Genomic DNA, 23921 nt, shown 5'->3' on the forward strand with positions numbered 1-23921 from the left:
TCAATAAATTTGCTAAAATGTCTAAAAACGCTTTGTCATTATGGCGTTTTGTGTGTAGATGGGTGAGAAGAAAAATATATTTAATCCATTTGGAATTCAGGCTGTAACACAACACAATGTGGAATAATAATACTTTCTGAAGTCACTGTATTGCCTGAGCAATTCATTATGTTTTTAAATCGTTTGATCTTTACACTCTCTGATTCTGTCTTTGATGCTTCTATCTCAGAAGATAGTGTCAACAGTCTGAGACCACAATGCAGTTTAATATGAACTTCTGACATTGTGATATAAACAAAATCCATTCTCAGATATGCGATGACGCCCCAACATTTCCTTCACCCTCTAATAATATCAGGTAAAGTTAGGGGTCTACTGTTTCATATCTAAATTTGGCTTGACTTTACGTTGACTGACAATCAAAGCAACTGTATGAAACAAGATCTCTGTCACACTCTCTCCCTACTCCTCTATTGTCTGCCAATTTGCAATGGAACACAAGACAAATCTCAGGGCAACTCATTCACAGTATGCCTTTGGTTTCTTTAACATTATGTAACAGAACGTTTGTGAGTTATTATATTTTTCAAAAAGTGGCAAGGATATGCACTGTCTGAAAATATCAAGTGAAGTGACTACTTCTGTTTGTGGAAAAGCCTGCCAAGCCCTGTCCTTTGTCAAAAGGATTGCACAAATCCTGGAGTCAAATTTAACACTGTATTTTAATTGCCACTACCCTGCCAGCTATTGTACACGTGAGATCCTTTATGAGTATATGGTGTCTAAACAGAACAGGGTAAAATACAGGACCTATCACCCTATTAGGCAATGTTATACAGTACACTGTACCTGGTTTACGTTTCAGAGATAACTCGGCACACGTCATGTCTGAATGGAGCAGAGTGCTCCCAAATACACCACAGACACACAAATACTCTTCCCTGATTATATCCTGCTGCTGATTAACAACACTATATTTATATTCACAAATAGTTCCCATTGAGATGTTTGGAAGTCTTTGCTGTGATGTGAAATGACACATAGTCATAAGGGGTTATAATAGGAAACGTCCCACATTCCAATGCTGCTACAGTATGTGGGAGTGGGACAATAAGACAGTAACAAAATAAACTTAGCATGGTCAGCCAAGCCAGTCGTCAGTCCCTTCAGTCGCCTGTCCACCCGCCACCTCTCACCCACATAATGATTTAAGAGGGGTCCTTTCTCTTGTTCAGAAGCTGTCCCATGAGGCTTCATGCTGCTGCTCACGCCGTACTCTCTTCACACCCTCCCTTGTCATCTGTTTCAGTTACATGAATAAGAGGTGCCTGTGACACATGCAGGGCAACGCATTCAGTCCCTTAGACCCAGCCCCAGAGGAGCGTGTGTGTGGGGGGGATGGAAGTGGGAAGTGGAAATTTACAGTCCCGAGTCAGTATCTGGAGAGTTGGTCCGCGGCTACGAGGCTGTGCCCAATCTCCACATAGGATTTAATTGTCTTTATCTGAGGGGCGTGCCTCGCTGTCAACTCCATTTCTTGTGAGCTGTGTTGGCATAAAGGCATTCAGTACAGAGGAATGTAGATAGCTGAGAGAGAAGCACACTACACATAGCCACACCATGAAGGAAATGTAAGTCCTTGGAATTACTCAACTGGAATTAGAAAATAGCCTTATCTTAATATTTATGTTTTTTTTGGATGCTTTTTGTTTCAACTGAATAAGCAATTTCATGTAAGTACTAAAAAACCCTTGAATTAACATATTTTAAATGTCTTTGTTGATGCCTTGTTTGTGAGTGTGAAAAGAGGGAATTGAAATTCACAATGACTATCTGTTGCAATGCATATTTTTTATAGGATCTTTCTTTGTGTTTGACTGACTATCGGATGCTAAGTTGGACATGTTTCTAATGCTGTGTTTACAGATAATGACAGTGTGAAGTTTTTAGAAGGGCTTGAGAATGTCTGGTCAAGGGTTTCTGGGTGGGCCACTTGGCCATCCCAAGGACTGTTTGCCTTAAGGCTTACCCAACGACAGACAGCCTCCCAGCACCCAGCAGGTGAAAGCACATAGAGCAAACAAGAGAGAGAGAGGAATAGAGTGCCAGGGATAGAGAAAATAAGATAAATAGAGTGGGCGATAGCTGATCCAGTTATGTAATGAGGTTTGAGAGTGGAAGGCGGTTGAAGTTGACTTGTCATGCATAACAGAGACAGAGAGAACCTAGAATATTACAGAGCAGAACGAGTACAGCACGATGGAGAGGAAAATAAGAGGAGATGGATTGAGTAAAGAGGGGCTGTGTGGTTGTAGCTCAAGCATCCTTTTAATAATTGAATAAAAAAATATGTAGTTATTTTACACTGCAAGACAAGTTAACTTTTTTATTAGACTCCAAAACAGAAGCACAGAGCGGTCACTGATCAATATATGCAGTTTGCATTGCTTTTTCATAATGAGGTATTTGTCTGTGAATAGCTACAATGTTTGTGGAGTTGTTTTCCGTCTTAAAAACAACTCTGTTATGTTTCTCAGTCTGCCTGTACAGTTGCTACATAATAATATAATATGCCATTTAGCAGACGCTTTTATCCAAAGCGACTTACAGTCATGCGTGCATACATTTTTTTGTGTATGGGTGGTCCCGGGGATCAAACCCACTACCTTGGCGTTACAAGCGCCGTGCTCTACCAGCTGAGCTACAGAGGACCACATGATGTTCCTGTATGGAGTGTTAGTCATATGACATGGTGAATGAAGATACCTTATGTTTTGAAGATTTATGGCTGCCTTTCAACTGAGAGTAGTTTGGATAGATTGTTCTGTAAACTGGTAATATGTATTGTTGAAAGATCCAACTATAAATCTACTTTGAATAATACTGTCACTTTCAGAGGCTAAAAGAGAAACATTTACTCATTGGATAATAATTTGTTCTCCAGCTATTCTTCTGTGAATCTTTTGGAAACCAAGCACATAGTTGACCGACTCGTAGGTTTTTGTGAGTCACACAATCCCCAATAACAGATTTCCATTGGAGCCAGCAAGAGTAGAGGGAAAGCCTTTGATGTTTCTGCCAACTGCATTTCAGTCTGACAGCCTCAAAAGGAGAGGAAACCTTACCCTGGCACACTGGTATATCAGCCTCACGATTAATCATAGCAGCTTTTTTCATTCTTCCTGTTTTATACAGTGCCATTCATTATATTCCAGCAGTAAGCAGTATTCCATCAGTTTGTGTCTTAACATGTCCAAGCAATTTCTTACCGAGCTATCCCTTCTGCCCTGCCACGGTTTGGGTGTTTAACCATTCAGTGAACTTAAGCTGTGGGATCTTCCAGTTGGTCCAACTGCTCTAAGCATTAGGCAAATTATTTTGTGATTCAGGTTATATATCTATTGTGGATATCATGAGTTTGTCAGTGTTATTTAAGAAATTATTTTTCATTTATGCTCAGTCTTAAAGGCATACAGTATATCCTGTTCAAAACATTCCCTTTAAGGATAAAAAATAACACATAATCAAGATGTTATTACATATTTTATATTATGCACATAGAAATTATAGTTGCACAGCATAACTGTGCGCAAGTGAGTAATGCCATCAAGAAAAATTATTTTACCATAAATTATCTAGTCCAACCCAGAGTGATTTTCAATGCAAGATTGAGCACAATATCCAAAGTGAAGTAATTAAAAGAGAACTGTGCCGAGGAGGAAGCCATACAGTAACTCCTGATGCAGTTCTTATAGCTGTATCACTGTAGCACGCCATGGCTGACTATACAGCACGTGAGACTCCTTTATCATGCTAATGCGCCGTCCTGTCTCTGCATTATCCGGCTCACTTCTCTCTCTCTCTCGTCCCCCCTTCTTGCCCTCTTCCTGTTCATCTCTCTCTCGCTTTCTCTTTCTCCTCTCTTTTTCGTTCTGCTCATCCTCTCTCCTCTCGACCTCTAAAGAATGGCACAGAAAGAGAAGCTCCAAAGTCTGAAAGATTTCCACAAGGACACGCTGAAGCCTTCGCCAGGGAAGAGCCCGGGCACGCGGCCGGAGGATGAGGCCGAGGGCAAGCCCATCCAGAGGGAGAAGTGGGCCAGCAAGCTAGACTTTATCTTGTCCGTGGCTGGAGGCTTTGTCGGTTTAGGGAACGTGTGGCGCTTCCCGTACCTCTGCTATAAGAATGGTGGAGGTAGGCATTCAAATGAACATGGGCCCTTTTTCCATAGAAACAGGTCTTAAAGTGGGGGGTCACTTAAGTTAGAAAATCGTTATCAGGAACCTTCAAAGAAGTCAACTCAGGGACTGCAATTACAGGATTTTGCCTTGTGAAATGGCTGTGGGTAGGCACATACTGTAGACCCTGACATTTGTACGCTAACTGTCTCTCTTTCTCTCCTTCACCCAGGTGCGTTTCTCATCCCTTACACCATCTTCCTGTTTGGTGGAGGCCTGCCGGTGTTCTTCCTGGAGGTGGCTCTGGGCCAGTATACCTCTGAGGGAGGCATCACCTGCTGGGAAAAACTCTGCCCCATCTTCACAGGTGAGTCACCACACTGCTTCCCATTGTCCCAATACCATTCTCCCATATTGCCCTTAGACCAGTCATCATCAGGGAAAGGAGGCAGGGAAAGGAGGCGGTGTAAGCCTTCTTGGGCATGGTGTGATGTACTGTAGGTGGTAACGTCAGAGACGGAGAAAGGGATTAATGAAGAGCCTAAACACTGCAGCGTTTCCGTTAGCATTGCTTAGGCGGGGCCTGCTCTGTGCCAAGCCTGCTCCGTGCCTGCTTAGTGATGTGTCCCATCATAGGAAAAAAAATCAAAAATGAAAATGATGTTGCCAGCCTTTGAGCTAGCCTTGATGTTCTTTGCGTCCTGCTTAAAAAACTACATCCAGTGACAATACCCAGACTGTAGTTAGTTCTGTTGTTCTGACTGCTCTTGCAAAACTCCATAACAGCACTGATTATGATGTCTGTGGGCTGCTAGACTCAGTATGTACACATCGAGGTGTCCCTCACTGTGTTCCAATAGCTAATTGGACATTTTTACATTGACATTTTTAGTCATTTAGCAGACGTTCTTATCCAGAGCGACTTACAGTTAGTGAGTGCATACATTTTCATACTGGTCCTCGGTGGGAAACGAACCCACAACCCTGGCGTTGCAAGCACCATGCTCTACCAACTGAGCTACACGGGACACACTTACTTACACTGGACCACACTCACTTCATTCATTAACCAGCTCTGTGATGTGTAAAATACATTATTTAGCATAGCATGAGGAGCAGCCTGGTCCCAGATCTGGATGTGCTTCAGCCAATTTCTCTGACTATGCTTTTGTCATGCATGAGGATTTGACTGAAGCACATAACCCTACTGATCTGGGACCAGGCTAATTGTGGATTGCCTAATTTACATTAGAGACTGGACGTGGTCAAACACCAAACACTGAACACTCACCAAACATTGAGACTGGCCTATTTTTGGCAGGTAAATACATACACACGCACACGTACACATATTTGCAGCCTTGGGTGTGTAAAGGAATGCTGAGTTCCGTGTTACCATGGAGTAGAGAAGAGCGAGCGCTCCGTAAGTTATCTATCGATGGGATCTGTGTAGGTCCGATGGATGGATATTAGCATGATGTTGTTATTGCAGTCCTGGCGTCAGGTTATGGCCCTACAACATATCTCCTTATCAGTCAGGATTTTCACTGTAATATACTATAGGCAGACCAGTTGTATCACGCAGACCAGTAAGCAGTAAGACAGCTGAAGATAACAAAGCAGCAATAGACCCCCTTCAGCTGTTTTAACACTAGTGAAGGCTCGCAGCCATGAGCTGCTATTCCAAGAAAGAAACAGTTGAAGACAAGGGCTGGGAGTGCAGCCGATCTTTAGCAGCTGTCGATGAGCTTGACTAATCAAGGAGTGCTGAGGCAGCTGCCTGTCTGACCGTCAGGATGTGTGAACTGGCACACACATGCACGTGTGCACACGCACGCACACACACACAGACTACAGAGAGACAGACGCCCACAGGTGACCTATAGGTGGCTTCCACTGTCCCTCTCAGTCTTTTATTACACCTTCAGAAGGCCTGCCGGCCTCACCTACCACACACACAACAACGGATTAATTTGTCTAACAGTTTGCGTGTGAAATGTGGGGGCTGAGAAGGGGGGAAAGGGGGGAGAGAGGGGGTTACCGGAGGTGACGCCAGTCTAAAAATAGTTCAGAGGAGTGGAAGCGTACAGGGGATTTCTGTATCTAGACGGGGACCAATGTCATATCTAAAAATAACATACAAACACCAAGGTCTTTATAACCGTAGTTAGTACACTCAAGCCAGGGAAACATCCTCTCTTTGAAATAGGAGTGCACTGAGTTGTGAACCATCCGAGTCAGTAGATTCGTTTCCATTGGTTATATATAAATCTCCTCAAAAGGCACTAGATCAGTGTTCACTGAAGTGCTTCAGCTCCAATGTTGGCTTTACATGTTGTCGTTTACAAGGAGATTCAGTGTCACATACTGTAGCCCATATGACACTGTTTTGCTATTGATTGAATTATTTCTCTTCTCTGTAGGTATTGGCTACGCCTCCATTGTGATCGTCTCTCTCCTGAACATTTACTACATAGTGATTCTAGCCTGGGGACTCTACTACCTATTCCAGTGCTTTCAGCCGGAGCTGCCCTGGGCCAAATGCAATCAGCCATGGAACACAGACCGGTGTGTGGAGGACACATTCCGCAAGAACACGACCCTGATGCTGGCTGCCAACATCACCAACTTCACCTCCCCCGTCACTGAGTTCTGGGAGTGAGTTCTCACTGTCCGACAGCTGGGCTAACTCTGTTCTGACACACACAGACAAACACACACAGAGAAAAGCAGAAAAGCCTACACACAAGCATACACAAATCCATACACACACATGCAACCATGCACACACGCACACGCATGAGCACACACACATTCTGTCCACATATACAAATCAAATCAAAAGGTAACAAACAAGGTAACAAACAAACTCAAATAAAACAGACAAACATAAACACTACAGATACTGTGCCTCTTCCTTATTTGCTGTAAACATATATGTTTGGATTGGCAACATTTCCAGAGCAGAAAGCACACTGAACTTTAATAAACTCCCCCTCAGTCATGAGGTTCATTATATCTTTAAATTGGATCTTTCACTGCACTATATTTGGATCAAGGGGTATTATCATTTTCCTTTTCTCTTAAAAGTCCTGCCAAATTTGTATACTCTTGGGGAGCCACAATCACTTAACTTCAAATCACAGTTTACTGTAAGATAATGCTTATTTACATTTGGTCAACACAAAATCCAACAGCATAGATTATATCTACTTTCTACCATATCCATGGGCCAGACACTGATGAGGTAGAATATCCCACAGAAATATAACACATAGAATGAAAAGAACATACTGTCATCTCTTAATATTCTCTCAGGGCACAGTACATTCAGACCAAGGAGGAGCTAGAGCAGAGGAGGGTTGGTGAAAACTAAACCTCACCAGACACGTTATTGCTTTTCATTGCTTTGATGTAACCCCTGTTGGCAGGAAACCTTGGTCAGGACCCACAGGAATTATGATGTCACACTTGCCCTACTTAAAAAATCAATAATAATTGTAGAGCGAGAAACGTACTGTACTGTACCATGCAGGGGTCTACATAGGCTTACAGTTCCATCAGAGCCTCTCCCTAAAGATAGTCATTGACCTGTATCCTGTCTTTTCCCTCCCTCCAAAGACGCAACGTGCTGAGCATCTCTTCTGGGATCGACGACATCGGGCCCCTAAAGTGGGACCTAGCCCTGTGTCTCCTGGCAGTATGGATCGTCTGCTTTTTCTGCATCTGGAAGGGAGTCAAGTCCACTGGGAAGGTTAGTAGAAGCATGCTGTGGTTGTTATCAGACTTGTTTGGAGTCTCTAAAAATAGTGTTTATGCACACACCCAAAAAAGGGAAGGACTTAATAAAGTAATGTAACGTCTGAGGCCAGTAGGCTGGGTGCAAGCTGGGTTTTTTACCCAATTTTTCATGATATCCAATTGGTAGTTCCAATCTTGTCTCATTGCTGCAACTCCCCAACGAACTCAGGAGAGGCGAAGGTCGAGAGCCATGCGTCCTCCGAAACATGACCTAACAAGCCATACTGCTTATAGACACACAGCCAGCTGCACCAATGTGTTGGAGGAAACACAGTCCAACTGATGTCAGCTTGCAGGCACCCGGCCCACCACAAGGTCAATTCTGCGCCGCCCCATGGGGCTCCCGGTCACGGCCAGCTGTGACACAGCTTGGGATCGAACCCGAGGTTGTAGTGGCACCTCTGTGCTGCGATGCAGTGCCTTAGACCGCTGTGCCACTCGGATGCCCAGGTGCTAGCTGTTTTCTGCTGTAGCCAACTTGTCTTTGTCACTGACAAGGTGTGTTGATGATTTCAGAAACAGTCTGGCACGCAGGCAGGCTAGTCTGTTTGATTAAGGCCTGTGAGTTACTGTACTGTACATTAGGTTTCCCCTCAGATCTCCCTCTGTCTGTCAATGGAGCGGGACAGTCACTGGGCTGAACTGACCTTGTGGTGGGCCGGGTGCCTGCAAGCTGACATCAGTTGGACTGCCTCCACTTAAGGGACCACTGTGGTTTGTTGGGAGATCGATCGACTGTCTATTTGGTAAACTCTTACAGAAATACCCCATTCGTGGTTTCAGCTCCCTACTTAAACAAAACACAGAATTAGCCCCTTCCATTATGGTAAACCGCTGCATATCCAGCGTTGCCATTACTTTACACGGGAGTGGCTTAAATCCACACTATAAAAGGCTGGCATTATGACCATGTAATAATATTCTTATCGCCAAGCACCTAGAGCAAACACAGAGCTCTACAAGTCACCTGGTTTTGTTGTGGATGACACTCCTTTAATGACGGCAGCTGTTATTTCAGTTGAAGGCTACTGTACAGTAAATTTCCATGCACTCACTTCAGCCACCCACCCCAACTGAACATCCTCACACAATGCAATCTACAACAGTCAACTATCTTTGTGCAGTTGTGTTCTTCTGTATATTGTCACGATCGTCGGGAACAGAGGACCAATGCGCAGCGTTATTTGCGAACATGCTTTTATTTATGATTACACTAACAAAATCGATACGTGACGTCCAAAGGTACAAACCTACACAGGAACAAGATCCCACAAATACTGTGGAAAAACAGACTGTTTAAATATGGTTCCCAATCAGAGACAACCAGCAACAGCTGACACTCGTTGCCTCTGATTGAGAACCACTCTAGCCAACATAGAAACACAATAACTAGAACACCCTAGAAACACAAAACTAGAACAACACAAAGAACACTCACACCCTGGCTCAACATACAAGCGTCCCCAGAGCCAGGGCGTGACAGTACCCCCCCCCAAAGGCGCGGACTCCGACCGCGCCAACAGAACACCACAGGGGAGGGACCGGGTGGGCACTCCGCCTTGGCGGCGGATCCGGCTCCGGGCATGATCCCCACTCCCTCTCTAACCCCCCACAGTACCCCTGGTCCGGTCTGGCCCTGCTGGCCGGAGCTGGACTGAACACTGGTGGAGCGGATTGCTCTAGCTCCGGCGTGGAGCAGCTGACCGGTGCCGGACCAGGCACCGGTGGAACAGGTACAAGCTGTGCCGGACTGACGACGCACACCACTGGCTTGTGTGGGGAGCAGGAACAGGCCGAGCCGGACTGGCGACGCGCACCATTGGCCTGGTGCGGGGAGCAGGAGCGGGCCGGACCGGACCGGGCTGACGAAGCGCACCACTGTCTTGGTGCGGAGAGCAGGAATGGACCGGGCCGGGCTGACGACGCGCACCATTGGCTTGGTGCGGGGAGCAGGAACAGGCCGGGCCGGGCTGGCGACGCGCACCATTGGCTTGGTGCGGGGAGCAGGAACAGGCCGGGCTGGCGACGCGCACCATAGGCTTGGTGCGGGGAGCAGGAACAGGCCGGACTGGGTTGGCGACGCGCACCACAGGCTCGGTGCGAGGGACAGGAACAGGCCGGACCGCACTGGGGACACACACCACTGGCCCTACGCGGGGATCAGGAACGGGCCAGACCAGACTGGTAACACACCCCAGTACCTCTCGCCGTGCCTCTACACTTTCCTTCCCCTTTGTGACCAGCGGCCCCCGTAACCTGGCGGCCTCCTCTGCCAACCCGCTGGACCGCTCTATTGCGGCCTCCTGCTGCCCCGTCGTCCACGGCGTGAGCCCCCCCCTAAAAAATATCTGGGTGTCTCTCCTCCCCGTGGACCAGGCCTCCCTATCTCTCGCCAGACTCTCACCCGACTGCTCCAAAGTCCAACCTCTCTGCTCTTCACTTGGCTTGGCCCAGTCGAGACTCTTCCTCCACTGCTCCCAAGTCCAACCTCTCTGCTCTTCACTTGGCTTGACCCAGTCGAAGTTGCAACGGAGATCCGCTAGAGATTCCCCTGGCGATGGCTCCTGGACACGCTGCTTGGTCCAGTTTTGGTGGGATCTTCTGTCACGATCGTCGGGAACAGAGGACCAATGCGCAGCGTTATTTGCGAACATGCTTTTATTTATGATTACACTAACAAAATCGATACTTGACGTCCAAAGGTGCAAAACACAAACCTACACAGGAACAAGATCCCACAAATACTGTGGAAAAACAGACTGTTTAAATATGGTTCCCAATCAGAGACAACCAGCAACAGCTGACACTCGTTGCCTCTGATTGAGAACCACTCTGGCCAACATAGAAACACAATAACTAGAACACCCTAGAAACACAAAACTAGAACAACACAAAGAACACTCACACCCTGGCTCAACATACAAGCGTCCCCAGAGCCAGGGCGTGACATATATTCAAGAAACAGTCCATTCTGGAAAATGGCTGACCATGCCACCTATTAAAATTCCATTATGAAACCTTAGCTTCAGCTAATGGGCCATCTCTGGAGCCCCCCACAGCAGCCAATACCGGGTTGGAAAGGGTGGGCTTAAAGAAAAAAACTGAGACAAGGCTCCAGGAAGAGGACATGGCATTAGGCATCCAGACCCAGAATAGTAAAATGAACAAGCTGCAATTTTGAAATTTGGTAGTGCGTCAGAAGTTTCCATTTTGTTATGTCACTCATTGCAGACCTTAGAGAGCTATTTATGACAGTTGATCAACTAGCCCATGTCAGCTAAAGTTTTTTAGCTAGGTTTTTTTGCCCATTGATTTTGTTATAATGTTTGAGTCACTCAGATATCACATGAACACACTTAAGAATGGCAAAATGTGTGATGAGTGTGATAGAAGGAGTCAGGCGCAGGAGGGTAATCACCGAATGCAGAGTTTATTCCGTCGTACACAAATAGCGCTGGATAGCGACAAACGAAACAGGCACAGGGGAAAATCTACCCCGGCAATAACAAGGTACGAGTAGCTCCACCGAGCTACACTACTCTCACAATTAAACAATCACCCACAAGGACAAGGGGGGCAGAGGGAACACTTATACACGTACTAATGAGGGGATAAGAACCAGGTGTGTGTGATTGACAAGACAAATGAAATGATGAATAATGGAGTGGCAGTGGCTAGTAAGCCGGTGACGACGAACGCCGAAGCCTGCCCGAACAAGGAGGGGAGGCAGCCTCGGCGGAAGTCGTGACAAAATATGTAGAATTGCAGGAAATTAGCTTTAGAACTGCCAAATTGTCTTTCCACCCCATGGCAAAATGTGTAGAATTGCAGGAAATTAGCTTTAAATGTTCCAAATGGGGGGTGAACAGTTTGTGTCATGGACAGTGCTTGTGCCCATAAAAACAGACGTGGCACAGCTTGATGAGGGGGTGGGGGGAGGGGATGTTGCATGGGTCACAAGGTTTATTACTACGCTCATAAATTACAATATCCATCCTAGGACAATTGTGTGACCCGATCTTCTCAAATAGTATTTGAGTACCCCTCCCTTATATATATAAAAAAAAACATCACATTAGCATTTTGCCGTTTCACATGAAAAACTCACTTCATAATGTTATTTTCCTCACTTGTGAAAAGATGGTGTCAACATGTTGCAGTAGTAATGTTTCCACTGGTGGAATTAGGGTGACCACATCTTCAAAGCCCAAATGCGGGACAAGGGAACGATTTTGCGGGACTTTCGCAGAGTAGTGGTGTCACGGTTTCGGCGGTCGTTGTCCCCGGAGTACTAGCTGCCACCGATCTATGTTTCATGTTCGTTTGGTTTTGTCTTGATGTTGTACACCTGTGTCTAGTTAGTCCTCGTTAGTGTCCTATTTAGTTCTCGTTGTGTGTGTTTGGTGTTGTGTGTGATTGCTCTTCTGTTTTTGGTGTTCTGAGCTACGTACTTCCCTCCGTTGTTTGGAGAGGTTTTCGCACATGTTAGTGCGCCTTTTGTTTGACGCCTGTGTGGGCCTTTATTTCGCCTTCGGGCTTATTGTGCTCGTTTACTACGTGAATATTTCACTTAAGTCTTTTGGACTTAGCTTCTGCGTCCTGCGCTTGATTCCTGCACCACACCCACTTTCAGCACCCCTTGACAGAATCACACACCATTAATATGGAATCAGCAGGAGCAACAATCACGCCTGAGTCATTGGAGGAGCATGTCCGCGGCCAGGATGACCAGATACGACAACTGGGGACCGCTCTACAGGACGTCATCAACACCCTGCACCGATGGGAGTCCAGAGGGGTACCCACACCTCCACCTATCCTGCCACCCCCATCGGCCGGTCCACCAGTCCCAGGTCCGGAACCCAGTGGGATTCGGCTCTCGCTCCCGAGGGCGTATGACGGAACAGCTGCCGGGTGTCAGGGGTTCCTCCTGCAGGTGGAGCTCTACCTGGCCACTGTACACCCGGTGCCCTCGGGACACGAGAGCGTTTCCGCCCCTCATCTCCTGTCTCACGGGCAAGGCGTTGGAATGGGCCAACGCCGAGTGGAGGAAGATGGACGCCACCACCATCTCCTACGCCGAGTTCTCCCGTCGCTTCAAGGCCATGTTCGACCATCCACCTGAGGGCAAGCGGCGGGGGAGCGTCTAGTCCACCTGAGACAGGGGAGGAGGAGCGCACAGGCGTTCGCGCTGGAGTTCCGGACTCTAGCGGCAGACGCAGGGTGGAATGAACGGGCCCTCATCGACCATTTTCGATGTAGCCTACGGGAGGACGTTCAACGTGAGTTGGCCTGCAGGGATACCAATTTCACCTTCGACCAGTTGGTCGATATGTCCATCCGTCTGGACACCCTGCTGGCCACCCGTGGACGTTCCGAGTGGGGTCCGTCCATTCCACCCTCCGGCACCTCCGAGCCGAGCCCTATGGAGCTCGGGGGTGCTGGCGCTAGAGAAAGGAGGAGGAGGAGCCCGAGGGGGCTTGTCCCCTGCACCAAGTGCGGTCGTGGAGGGCACACTGCGGCCAGGTGCTGGGGAGGGTTCCCCGAGGGAGGAGACAACAGGCCACGCACTGGGGAGCCCTCCCAGGTGAGTAGACGCCCCACTTACCCAGAGCTCTCTGTTGCGCACTTTTGTATACCTGTTTGTTTTCCACAGGTTGCACCTCATTCCCAGCATAAGGCGCTAGTAGATTCAGGCGCAGCTGGGAATTTTGTTGATCGGAAGTTTTGTTTAGATTTAGGGATCCCTCTCCTACCTGTTGACAAACCTTTTCCCGTTCATGCTTTAGATAGCCGCCCGTTGGGGTCGGGGTTGATTAGGGAAGTCACAGCGCCACTTAGGATGTGTGCGCAGGGGGGTCATGAAGAGACTATACAGTTGTATCTGATCGACTCTCCTGCGTACCCGGTGGTGCTGGGAATTCCCTGGTTAAGCACCCATAACCCTGCTATTTCGTGGCAACAGAAGGCTCTCAATGGGTGGTCTGCTCAGTGTGAGGGGCGATGTCTGGGTGTGTCCGTAGGGGCGACTTCGGTGGAAAGTCCAAACCAAGTGCCCGCACTGCACATTCCGCCTGAATATGGGGATTTAGCTCTCGTGTTTAGTAAAGCTAGGGCGACGCAGTTGCCTCCTCATAGACAGGGGGATTGTGCGATTGATCTCCAGGCAGGAGCAGCGCTCCCACGGAGCCACGTGTATCCTTTGTCTCAAGAGGAGAGAAAAGCTATGGAAACTTACATAGCCGAATCTTTGAGACAGGGATACATACGGCCCTCCACTTCTCCCGCCTCCTCGAGCTTCTTTTTTGTGAAGAAAAAAGATGGAGGGTTGCGCCCGTGCATCGATTACCGTGGTCTCAATCAGATTACTGTGAAATACAGTTATCCACTCCCTCTGATTGCGACCATGACGGAGTCGTTGCATGGAGCGCGGTTTTTCACAAAACTGGATCTCAGGAGCGCGTATAACTTGGTGCGCATTAGGGAGGGCGACGAATGGAAAACAGCGTTTAGTACCACGTCAGGTCATTTCGAGTATCTCGTCATGCCATATGGGTTGATGAATGCTCCATCAGTCTTCCAATCCTTCGTAGATGACATTTTCCGGGATATGCAGGGGCAAGGGGTGGTCGTGTACATTGATGACATTCTAGTGTACTCGTCTGCCCGAGCCGAGCATATAGCCCTGGTGCGTCGTGTATTGAGGAGGCTGTTGGAGCACGATCTATATGTCAAGGCAGAGAAGTGTCTGTTTTTCCAGGAGTCGGTCTCCTTTTTGGGTTATCGGTTGTCCGCGTCAGGGGTGAGAATGGAGGTGGATCGTGTGTCCGCTGTGCGTAATTGGCAAACCCCAACCACTGTCAAAGAGGTGCAGCAGTTCTTGGGCTTTGCGAATTACTACCGGAGGTTTATCCGGGGTTTTGGACAGGTGGCAGCTCCCATCACGTCCCTTCTGAAAGGGGGTCCGGTGCGCCTGCAGTGGTCAGCTGATGCGGACAGGGCCTTTAGGAGACTGAAGGACCTGTTTACGTCGGCTCCGGTGCTGGCGCATCCGGACCCCGCATTACCCTTTCAGGTCGAGGTGGACGCGTCTGAGGCCGGTATAGGGGCTGTTCTCTCTCAACGGTCCGGCACGCCACCTAAACTCCGCCCCTGTGCTTTTTACTCTAAAAGCTCAGCCCGGCGGAGCGTATTTATGACGTCGGGGACAGGAGCTGTTAGCTGTAGTTCAGGCCCTTAAGGTGTGGAGGCATTGGCTTGAGGGGGCTCAACACCCTTTCCTCATTTTGACTGACCATCGGAACCTGGAGTACATCCGGGCAGCGAGGAGACTGAACCCTCGCCAGGCTCGATGGAGTATGTTTCTCACCAGGTTCGTATTTAAAATCACGTACATCCCTGGGTCCCAGAATGGTAAGGCAGATGCGCTGTCCGGCGGTATGACACGGAGGAGAGGTCCGTTGAGCCTACTCCCATACTACCGAGTCTTGTCTTGTGGCACCGGTGGTGTGGGAGGTCGATGCCGAAATCGAGCGGCGTTAGCGTACCCGACCCCAGCCCTCCACAGTGTCCTGAGGGTCGGAAGTACGTTCCGCTCGAGATTCGGGATCGACTCATTTACTGGGCTCACACGTCACCCTCCTCTGGACATCCGGGTATTGGCCGGACAGTGCATTGTCTTAGCACTAAATACTGGTGGCCCACGTTAGCCAGGGATGTGAGGGTTTATGTCTCCTCCTGCTCGGTGTGCGCCCAGTGTAAGGCGCCCAGACACCTGCCCAGGGGTAAGTTACAACCCCTGCCCGTTCCACAACGACCATGGTCCCACCTCTCGGTGGATTTTGTGACAGACCTTCCCCTCTCTCAGGGGAATACCACCATCCTGGTCGTTGTGGACCGGTTCTCTAAGGCCTGTCGTCTTCTCCCTATGTCGGGTCTTCCTACTGCCCTACAAACCGCAGAGGCCCTATTTACCCACGTCTTCCGGCATTACGGGTACCCGAGGATATAGTGTCTGATCGAGGCCCCCAGTTTACCTCCCGAGTATGGAGAGCGTTCATGGAGCGTTTGGGGGTCTCGGTGAGCCTTACCTCAGGGTACCACCCGGAGAGTAATGGGCAGGTAGAACGAGTCAACCAGGATGTGGGTAGGTTTCTGAGGTCGTATTGCCAGGACCGGCCTGAGGAGTGGGCTCGGTACATTCCCTGGGCCGAGATGGCCCAGAACTCTCTCCGCCACTCCTCTACCAACCTAACCCCCTTCCAATGTGTGTTAGGTTACCAGCCGGTTCTGGCACCTTGGCAGCAGAGCCAGATCGAGGCCCCTGCGGTGGATGATTGGATGAGGCGCTCGGAGGTGACGTGGAACGCTGCACACGTCCACCTGCAGCGGGCCATCCGTTGTCACAAGGCGAGCGCCGATCTCCACCGCAGTGAGGGGCCGGTGTACGCACCCGGAGATCGAGTCTGGCTCTCTACCAGAAACCTACCCCTCCGCCTGCCCTGCCGGAAGCTGGGTCGGCGGTTTGTGGGGCCTTTTAAAGTCCTGAGAAGATTGAACGAGGTGTGTTATAGGTTACATCTGCCTGTTGAATATAAGAATATTAACCCCTCGTTCCATGTGTCTCTTCTCAGGCCAGTGGTAGCTGGTCCACTCCAGGAAGGTGAGATAGGAGAGACTCCTCCGCCCCACTGGACATCGAGGGGCTCCGGCGTACACCGTTCGGTCCATCTTGGACTCAAGACGCCGGATGGGGGGTCTCCAGTATCTCGTGGAGTGGGATGGGTACGGCCCGGAGGAGCGTTGCTGGGTGCCGCGGAGGGACATCCTAGACCCATCTCTCCTGTCGGAGTTCCACCGGGACCATCCCGCGCGCCCTGCTCCGCGTCCTCCTGGTCGTCCCCGAGGCCGGGGTCGGCGCACGGCTGGAGCCGCGCGTCAAGGGGGGGGTACTGTCACGGTTTTGGCCGAGGCTGCTCCTCCTCCTTGTTCGGGCAGGTTTCGGCGGTCGTCGTCCCCGGAGTACTAGCTGCCACCGATCTATGTTTCATGATCGTTTGGTTTTGTCTTGATGTTGTACACCTGTGTCTAGTTAGTCCTCATTAGTGTCCTATTTAGTTCTCGTTGTGTGTGTTTGGTGTTGTGTGTGATTGCTCTTCTGTTTTTGGTGTTCTGAGCTACGTACTCTTCTCCGTTGTTTGGAGAGGTTTTCGCACATGTTAGTGCGCCTTTTGTTTGACACCTGTGTGCGCCTTTATTTCGCCTTCGGGCTTATTGTGCTCGTTTACTACGTGAATATTTCACTAAAGTCTTTTGGACTTAGCTTCTGCGTCCTGCGCTTGATTCCTGCACCACACCCACCTTCAGCACCCCTTGACAAGTGGACAGAATAATAGTTTGGGGGGCAGGTTAATGAATTACGTTCAAATGGCGACATAGTTCTGCTGAATGAAGGTCACTGCCCCCCAATGAGTCCCACCGTGAAGCTAGCGCAATTTGGACTAACCCCTTTTGAACATTGTGTGTTTGAGCTACAGACATCTGGATTGTACCATTGGATTAGTCTATTTCTTCTGAATCAGTGTGATTAACAGGGGCTGAGCTAGAGTGGTGTTTGTGAGACAAGTGTGGATCCCGAAGGGGCCCGGGGGCCGGGTCTTTTTACAAAAATGTTTGTAGAGTCCGAATGGTTTGAGCTACAAATTATTAAAAGCTATCTATGAAAATCTGAGACTCTCACGAACCAGCACATAAAAACACTGTACAGCCTAAAAACATGGTTAAAACTATAATTTGTATATCATGGATGGTCAGTCCTTGCATCTATAGCATAGTCTATGGATTTGAGAGTGATTGCTTTTCTTTATGGATCCCGAGTGGCGCAGCGGTCTAAGGCACTGCATCTCAGTGCTTGAGGCGTTACTACAGACACCCTGGTTTGAGTCCAGGCTGTATCACAACCGGCTGTGATTGGGAGTCCCATAGGGTGGCGCACAATTGGCCCAGAGTCATCTGGTGTAGGCCATCATTGTAAATAAGAATTTGTTCTTAACTGACTTGCCTAGTTAAATAAAAAATTCTCCATCCCTCAACTTTTTACTGAAACTGTAGCGGGGGAAACACATTGTTAATGTTTCAATTAAGGGTTGGGTGCAACCCTCTTTTGTGCCATTAATATCAACCAAAACTTCTGAAGTGGAGAACAAAATTCTTAGTATTGAAAACAAAAATAATGATATTGAAAGCAAAACATAAACCCAAAAGTATTGACAGCAAAACAAAATATTGCATGGAAATCATTTTTAAATGCGAGAAGAAATTCATTGTAAATGGATGGCAAAAAAAATTATATTCAGTGATAAAAATAAATAAATAACATAATTAAATAAAACGCATCCCTGTTTTCTGCAATTTTTCCTATCTTTGGTTGCTACGCTGGCCTTTGCTTTGGCTTCCTTTTTTCCAGTAGCAAGTTTATGGCACATTCATTCCAGCAACATAGCACCCTGCATCCCACTGCTGGTTTGCTTCTAAAGCTAAGCAGGATCAATACTGCTTGGTCTGTGGATGGGAGACCAGATGTAGCTGGAAGTGACATGAGGAAAAATAAATGTCACAAAAAATGTAATTAGAGAAAAATGTACTTTAGAAACTTCACATGAGTCCGAAAACCATGTCTGACTCATGACGTTTAAAAAAAAACACGTGATTTTTTAATGTGTTTTTTTGTTGTTGTAAAGGCTGACCTACAGAGTGGGTAGAAGTTACCCCTAAACTAACCACAGACTGAGGATCAGATATTTTTTCATCACCTTATTGGTTGGGGATAGTAGGTCTGGAGTTGGGGGCAACTTCTACCTCAAGCATCCTCTCCAAATTCCATTCCATTACGGAACCTTTACATCAGCGGATGGAACGATCTCTGTCCCATTGCATCATGGAACCTTGACATCAGCTAATATGTCTCTATCTGTTTTTTCTAGGTGGTGTATATCACAGCAACTTTCCCTTTCGTCATGCTTATCGTGCTGCTGGTGCGTGGAGTGACTCTGCCAGGGGCATCCGAAGGGATCAAATTCTATCTCTACCCCAACCTGACCCGCCTACAGGACCCAGAGGTAGGAGCCAAAACCCAGAATCCTTATCCCCACCCCTCTAGCCATCTCTACTGTGTCTGTACAGTCCCCTCCGCTGCCCCCAATTACCTTATCCCACATATCCCCTAACAGCACCAATGCATATCTGTTTACTTACACGTCTATTAGGGCCTCTTACTGACATCTCTACATCGCAAAGTCATCTAGACTGCGGAAAAGGAACCAGTCCACAGTCTTTGTTAGATCTTAGGTCTGGTTGAATTATTAGTGGTACTATAATTGAGAGAACATGTGTTCACAATGCAAGACTCGCCAATCATCCAGGTTTATGACATAATTAAATTAGCTCCCTCCTCTGGATTGAAGTGGGTGTAGCAAGAATAGGCTGGAAACTTAGGAAAGTGATAAGCTGTGTTTCTCTGTTGGTCCCAGTGAAATCTATGGACATACAGTACTGAGGGCATGAAAGCAGATGAGATTTAATTATACCTGGTGGACTTGAAAAGTTCCATGACAATCATTCTGCAACATCATGTGCTTTTAGGGATGCTTTTTATTATATTCTCTGAGCCAAAAGCTGAGTTACTTTTGTTGGATAAATTAGATTTGCAATCCCACGTGTTCTTTTTGATTTCCGATGTTATAACAATAGGCTGTTCAGTTTTGATGGAGATCAAGATGTTCAGTTTTGATGGAAATGTTCCTTTTTATTCCCCTAAATTTGATTTGCGCTCGCAACATGTTTAATCAAGCAGTTATTTGTCTTCGACTCAGTAGATTAGTTACTTGTACATTCAATTAAACGGAGACAGAAAAGCTCATAATAAAATGCCTAATCAAATTAAATGTAAAATCTCATCACATTAAGTTAATCTAACCCAATTATGTCCCAACAAAGATGAAAAAGATTGCCAACCATGTGACCAGAGGTGTATGATGAATGGTGAACTGAACAGACTGGCATCATGTTGTTGCTGTTGCCACCTCAGGTGTGGATCGACGCGGGAACCCAGATATTCTTCTCCTACGCCATCTGTCTGGGGGCTATGACGTCACTGGGGAGCTACAACAAGTACAAATACAACTGCTACAGGTGAGCTTCGTTGTCATGGGGACGGGGGACGGATGTAGTAGTAGTGAGATCAACTCGTGTCAAAGACGGTTGCGTAAGAAAAAAATGGGAACTTTGGTTCCGTCTGTGTAAATTAACATCCTCCATGACATATGTGTGACATAGGGACTGTTTGCTGCTGGGAGGCCTGAACAGCGGTACCAGTTTTGTGTCTGGCTTCGCAATATTTTCCGTCCTGGGCTTCATGGCACAAGAGCAAGGGGTGGACATTGCCGATGTGGCAGAGTCAGGTATGAGGGTCAAAGGTCAACAGTGAACGTAGCAGTGATGGTGGGCACTGCTACAGAACAAAACAGATGATTGGAAAGTTAGAAAAAAGATATTTAGTAAAAAAGACACCCACATTTGAAAAGAACGTACAAACGTAATGTCAAAAGAGGTTTTGGAAACGACAATGCTGAAATGTAGAGTTATCGGCAATTGCACAATCATTGAATAAAAGCCTGAAAGAAACAGAATTGTTGCTTTTGTATGATGTGTTTTCCACAGTGAATTTGTCCCTGTTTGAGTGCTGTGACGTGTGTCTAAGCTACTGCTGCACCATGTAAAGCTGGGTTAAATAAAGAGCCACTCTAATCAACCAGATTTATAATCACAGCTGTACTCTACCATCCACAGCCACCTGGGCTCAAAGGCACCAGGTGTGCCAATGTTCCACTCTAGGGTTTTGTTATGATGAATTTCTAGGGTATGAAGTGATTACGAATGTAAGGATGTACTTAGACACTTTTGATGGGGAGTTCATATTAGTATTTAATATGTACCATGGTTAGTTATAACAGAAGGACAGAGCTTTGCCTCTACCATCTCCCTCACTCCAGAACAAAGATCCACTCTCTCTATATATACACTCTGTTACAAGTCTCTCCACGAACATCTGGTAATCATCATGGGCACTCCCATTCTTTGATGTTATTACTCTTTACCCCAAGTCAGTATATCCTGTCCATCAATCATGTTATCATAAACATCAGTAATCTCCTTTGACATAACGGAATGTAGACTCCGTGGCCCCAAACCATTTATCTAGTAACTCTAACCTGGTCCCCACGATACTATGACATTACATCATTACAGGTTTATAATCTATTTATAATATTTAAGTTTATTTAAAAAATCATGCCATTCTATATGGTGAGGGGTCATCCATAAGATGTAATGATATAGAATGCCATGATTTTTTTTTACAACATCAACATTATCAATAGATTATAAACCCTAGAGTGGAACATTGGCGCACCTGGTGCCTTTGAGTGTGTATTTATTGAATAAAAAAATTGTCTAGAGGAGTTGCTGTAATGTGCAGTAAGACAAAAAAAGACAATCTTGGGCATTCTGTTCCAATAAAATTGGTAATTGTTATAATTTGTGTTGGGTAATACAGTAGACCACCAGTGAAATAGTTGTTGAAAATGACTGTATTAAGTATTGTAATGTAACTGTAATGTTAAGTACTTAACTGTATTGAGCTGTGGATCCCTGAAGTGGACTCTAGCTAGCCCACCATGATATTATATTCTATGTGGATTTCGAAGGAGATGCATCTTCTTTCAGCATGCCCGCTCTGTTCAGTTCAGTGTTGCGATTGTTCCTCCCTAAACAACAACCTGGTTTAGAGAGAAACTGTTTCCATGTACTTTGACTTCAATTATTACGAAGAGAGAATTCTATTGTACTGTGACTGTTATAGCTATGTCTGCTGTGTTTATGTCAATTGGAATGAAAGAAAATCAATGGTTGTCTTAAATGCTATAATTCATGCATATTTATTGGAAAAAGTTTAACTTGAAAAATAGGTAATATATGCGAAAAGGTTACATGGTTGTGGATAGCAGTAAATAATAAGGATAGTTCATTGTGTTATTCTGCCTGGATGGATTTGCAAGAGTTAATGATAGTTTGTTGAGTTGAGTTTGCTGTCATTTTGTATATGTTCAAGTGCCCTTGAAATCCTGTTGAATTAGCTTTTGGTCAAACCTCTATCTGCTTTGACAATATTTGTTTAGCAAGTAAACTAATGCAGGATGCTAGAGTCACACACAGCATATGACCGGTAGCAGATACTTAATGGATAGTTCCTCCACCTATCCAGTCCTTACATAAGACAAACACATAACATACCAAAAGGTGTATCACTTAGTCTCTTCCAGTACTGTAACTGTAACAACACCTCTTGAAGGAATACCTGGGATGGAATAAAGTAATCCTTCTACCCCCCCCCTTACCCCACCCCCCCACCCCAAAAAAATATATATATATATATTGTAAAGTGGTTATCCCACTGGCTATAAGGTGAATGCAGCAATTTGTAAGTCGCTCTGGATAAAAGCGTCTGCTAAATGACGTAAATGTAATTACCATTTCAGATCATTTGAATGTGTTTAGTTTAATGTTTTTCCCCCCTCATAACGTCCAAGCTCAAATTAGATGGGTTGGTTCATTCTCTTCTCCCCCTCTCCCCCTGCCCTCTCTTTCCCCCATCTAGGTCCTGGCCTGGCCTTCATTGCCTACCCTAAGGCTGTGTCCATGATGCCCATGCCCACGTTCTGGGCCATTCTGTTCTTCATCATGCTTCTGCTACTGGGCCTCGACAGTCAGGTCAGTACTAAAGCAATAACTACTATACATTTATATTGGTAATACCGTACTTGGTACATGTCTCTAGTTTCAAGGACCATGTAACAATATGTATCTACAAAGTACTTACACTACGTAGTTAGTGTATCTACATTGTAATTACACTATGCCTATGTAGTTACAATGTAAATATATAGGTAGTAGGGACACATACAGTAGTGTAAAGTACAGTTGAAGTCGGTAGTTCACATACACATAGGTCGGAGTCATTGAAACTCGTTTTTCAACCACTCCACAAATTTCTTGTTAACAAACTATAGTTTAGGCCAGTTGGTTAGGACATCTACTTTGTACATGACACGTCATTTTTCCAACAATTGTTTACAGACAGATTATTTCACTTATGATTCACTGTATCACAATTCCAGTGGGTCAGAAGTTTACATACACTAAGTTGACTGTGCCTTTAAACAGCTTGGAAAATTCCAGAAAATGATGTCATGGCTTTAGAAGCTTCTGATAGGCTAATTGACATCTTTTGAATCAATTGGATTTGTACCTGTGGATGTATTTCAAGGCCTACCTTCAAACTCAGTGCCTCTTTTCTTGACATCATGGGAAAGTCTAAAGAAATCAGCCAAGACCTCAGAAAAATAACTGTAGACTTCCACAAGTCTGGTTCATCCTAGGGAGCAATTTCCAAACGCCTGAAGGTACCATGTTCATCTGTACAAACAATAGTACGCAAGTATAAACACCATGGGACCACGCAGCCGTCATACCGCTCAGGAAGGAGACGCGTTCTGTCTCCTAGAGATGAACGTACTTTAGTGTGAAAAGTGCAAATCAATCCCAGAACAACAGCAAAGGACCTTATGAAGATGCTGGACGTACAAAAGTATCTATATCCACAGTAAAACGAGTCCTATATCGACATAATCTGAAAGGCTGCTCAGCAAGGAAGAAGCCACTGCTCCAAAACTGCCATAAAAAAGCCAGACTACGGTTTGCAACTGCACATGGGGACAAAGATCGTACTTTTTGGAGAAATGTCCTCTGGTCTGCTCTGATTAAATAAAAATAGAACTGTTTGGCCATAATGACCATCGTTATGTTTGGAGGAAAAAGGGGGTAACT

At 46.5% G+C, this 23921-nt stretch overlaps 1 protein-coding gene across 2 annotated transcripts in view; it reads left to right on the plus strand.

Annotated features, from left to right (window-relative positions):
- The first annotated feature begins 1359 nt into the window (after positions 1-1359).
- Positions 1360-23921, plus strand: part of LOC121538604 (sodium- and chloride-dependent taurine transporter) — a 34022-nt gene continuing 11460 nt past the window's right edge. Inside the window, exons 1-9 of one of the 2 annotated variants that reach the window (XM_041846769.2) lie at positions 1360-1733; positions 3965-4194; positions 4411-4545; positions 6602-6836; positions 7800-7932; positions 18962-19096; positions 20065-20168; positions 20313-20437; positions 22693-22805. In XM_041846769.2, the coding sequence (XP_041702703.1) occupies positions 3966-4194; positions 4411-4545; positions 6602-6836; positions 7800-7932; positions 18962-19096; positions 20065-20168; positions 20313-20437; positions 22693-22805 (1209 nt within the window). In that variant the 5' untranslated portion in view covers positions 1360-1733; position 3965. The remainder of the gene's footprint in view (positions 1734-3964; positions 4195-4410; positions 4546-6601; positions 6837-7799; positions 7933-18961; positions 19097-20064; positions 20169-20312; positions 20438-22692; positions 22806-23921) is intronic. The other variant, XM_041846768.1, reaches the window with a different exon arrangement.

This window comes from Coregonus clupeaformis, chromosome 24 (genome assembly GCF_020615455.1).
Source record: "Coregonus clupeaformis isolate EN_2021a chromosome 24, ASM2061545v1, whole genome shotgun sequence".
In the NCBI taxonomy this organism is placed as follows: domain Eukaryota; kingdom Metazoa; phylum Chordata; class Actinopteri; order Salmoniformes; family Salmonidae; genus Coregonus; species Coregonus clupeaformis.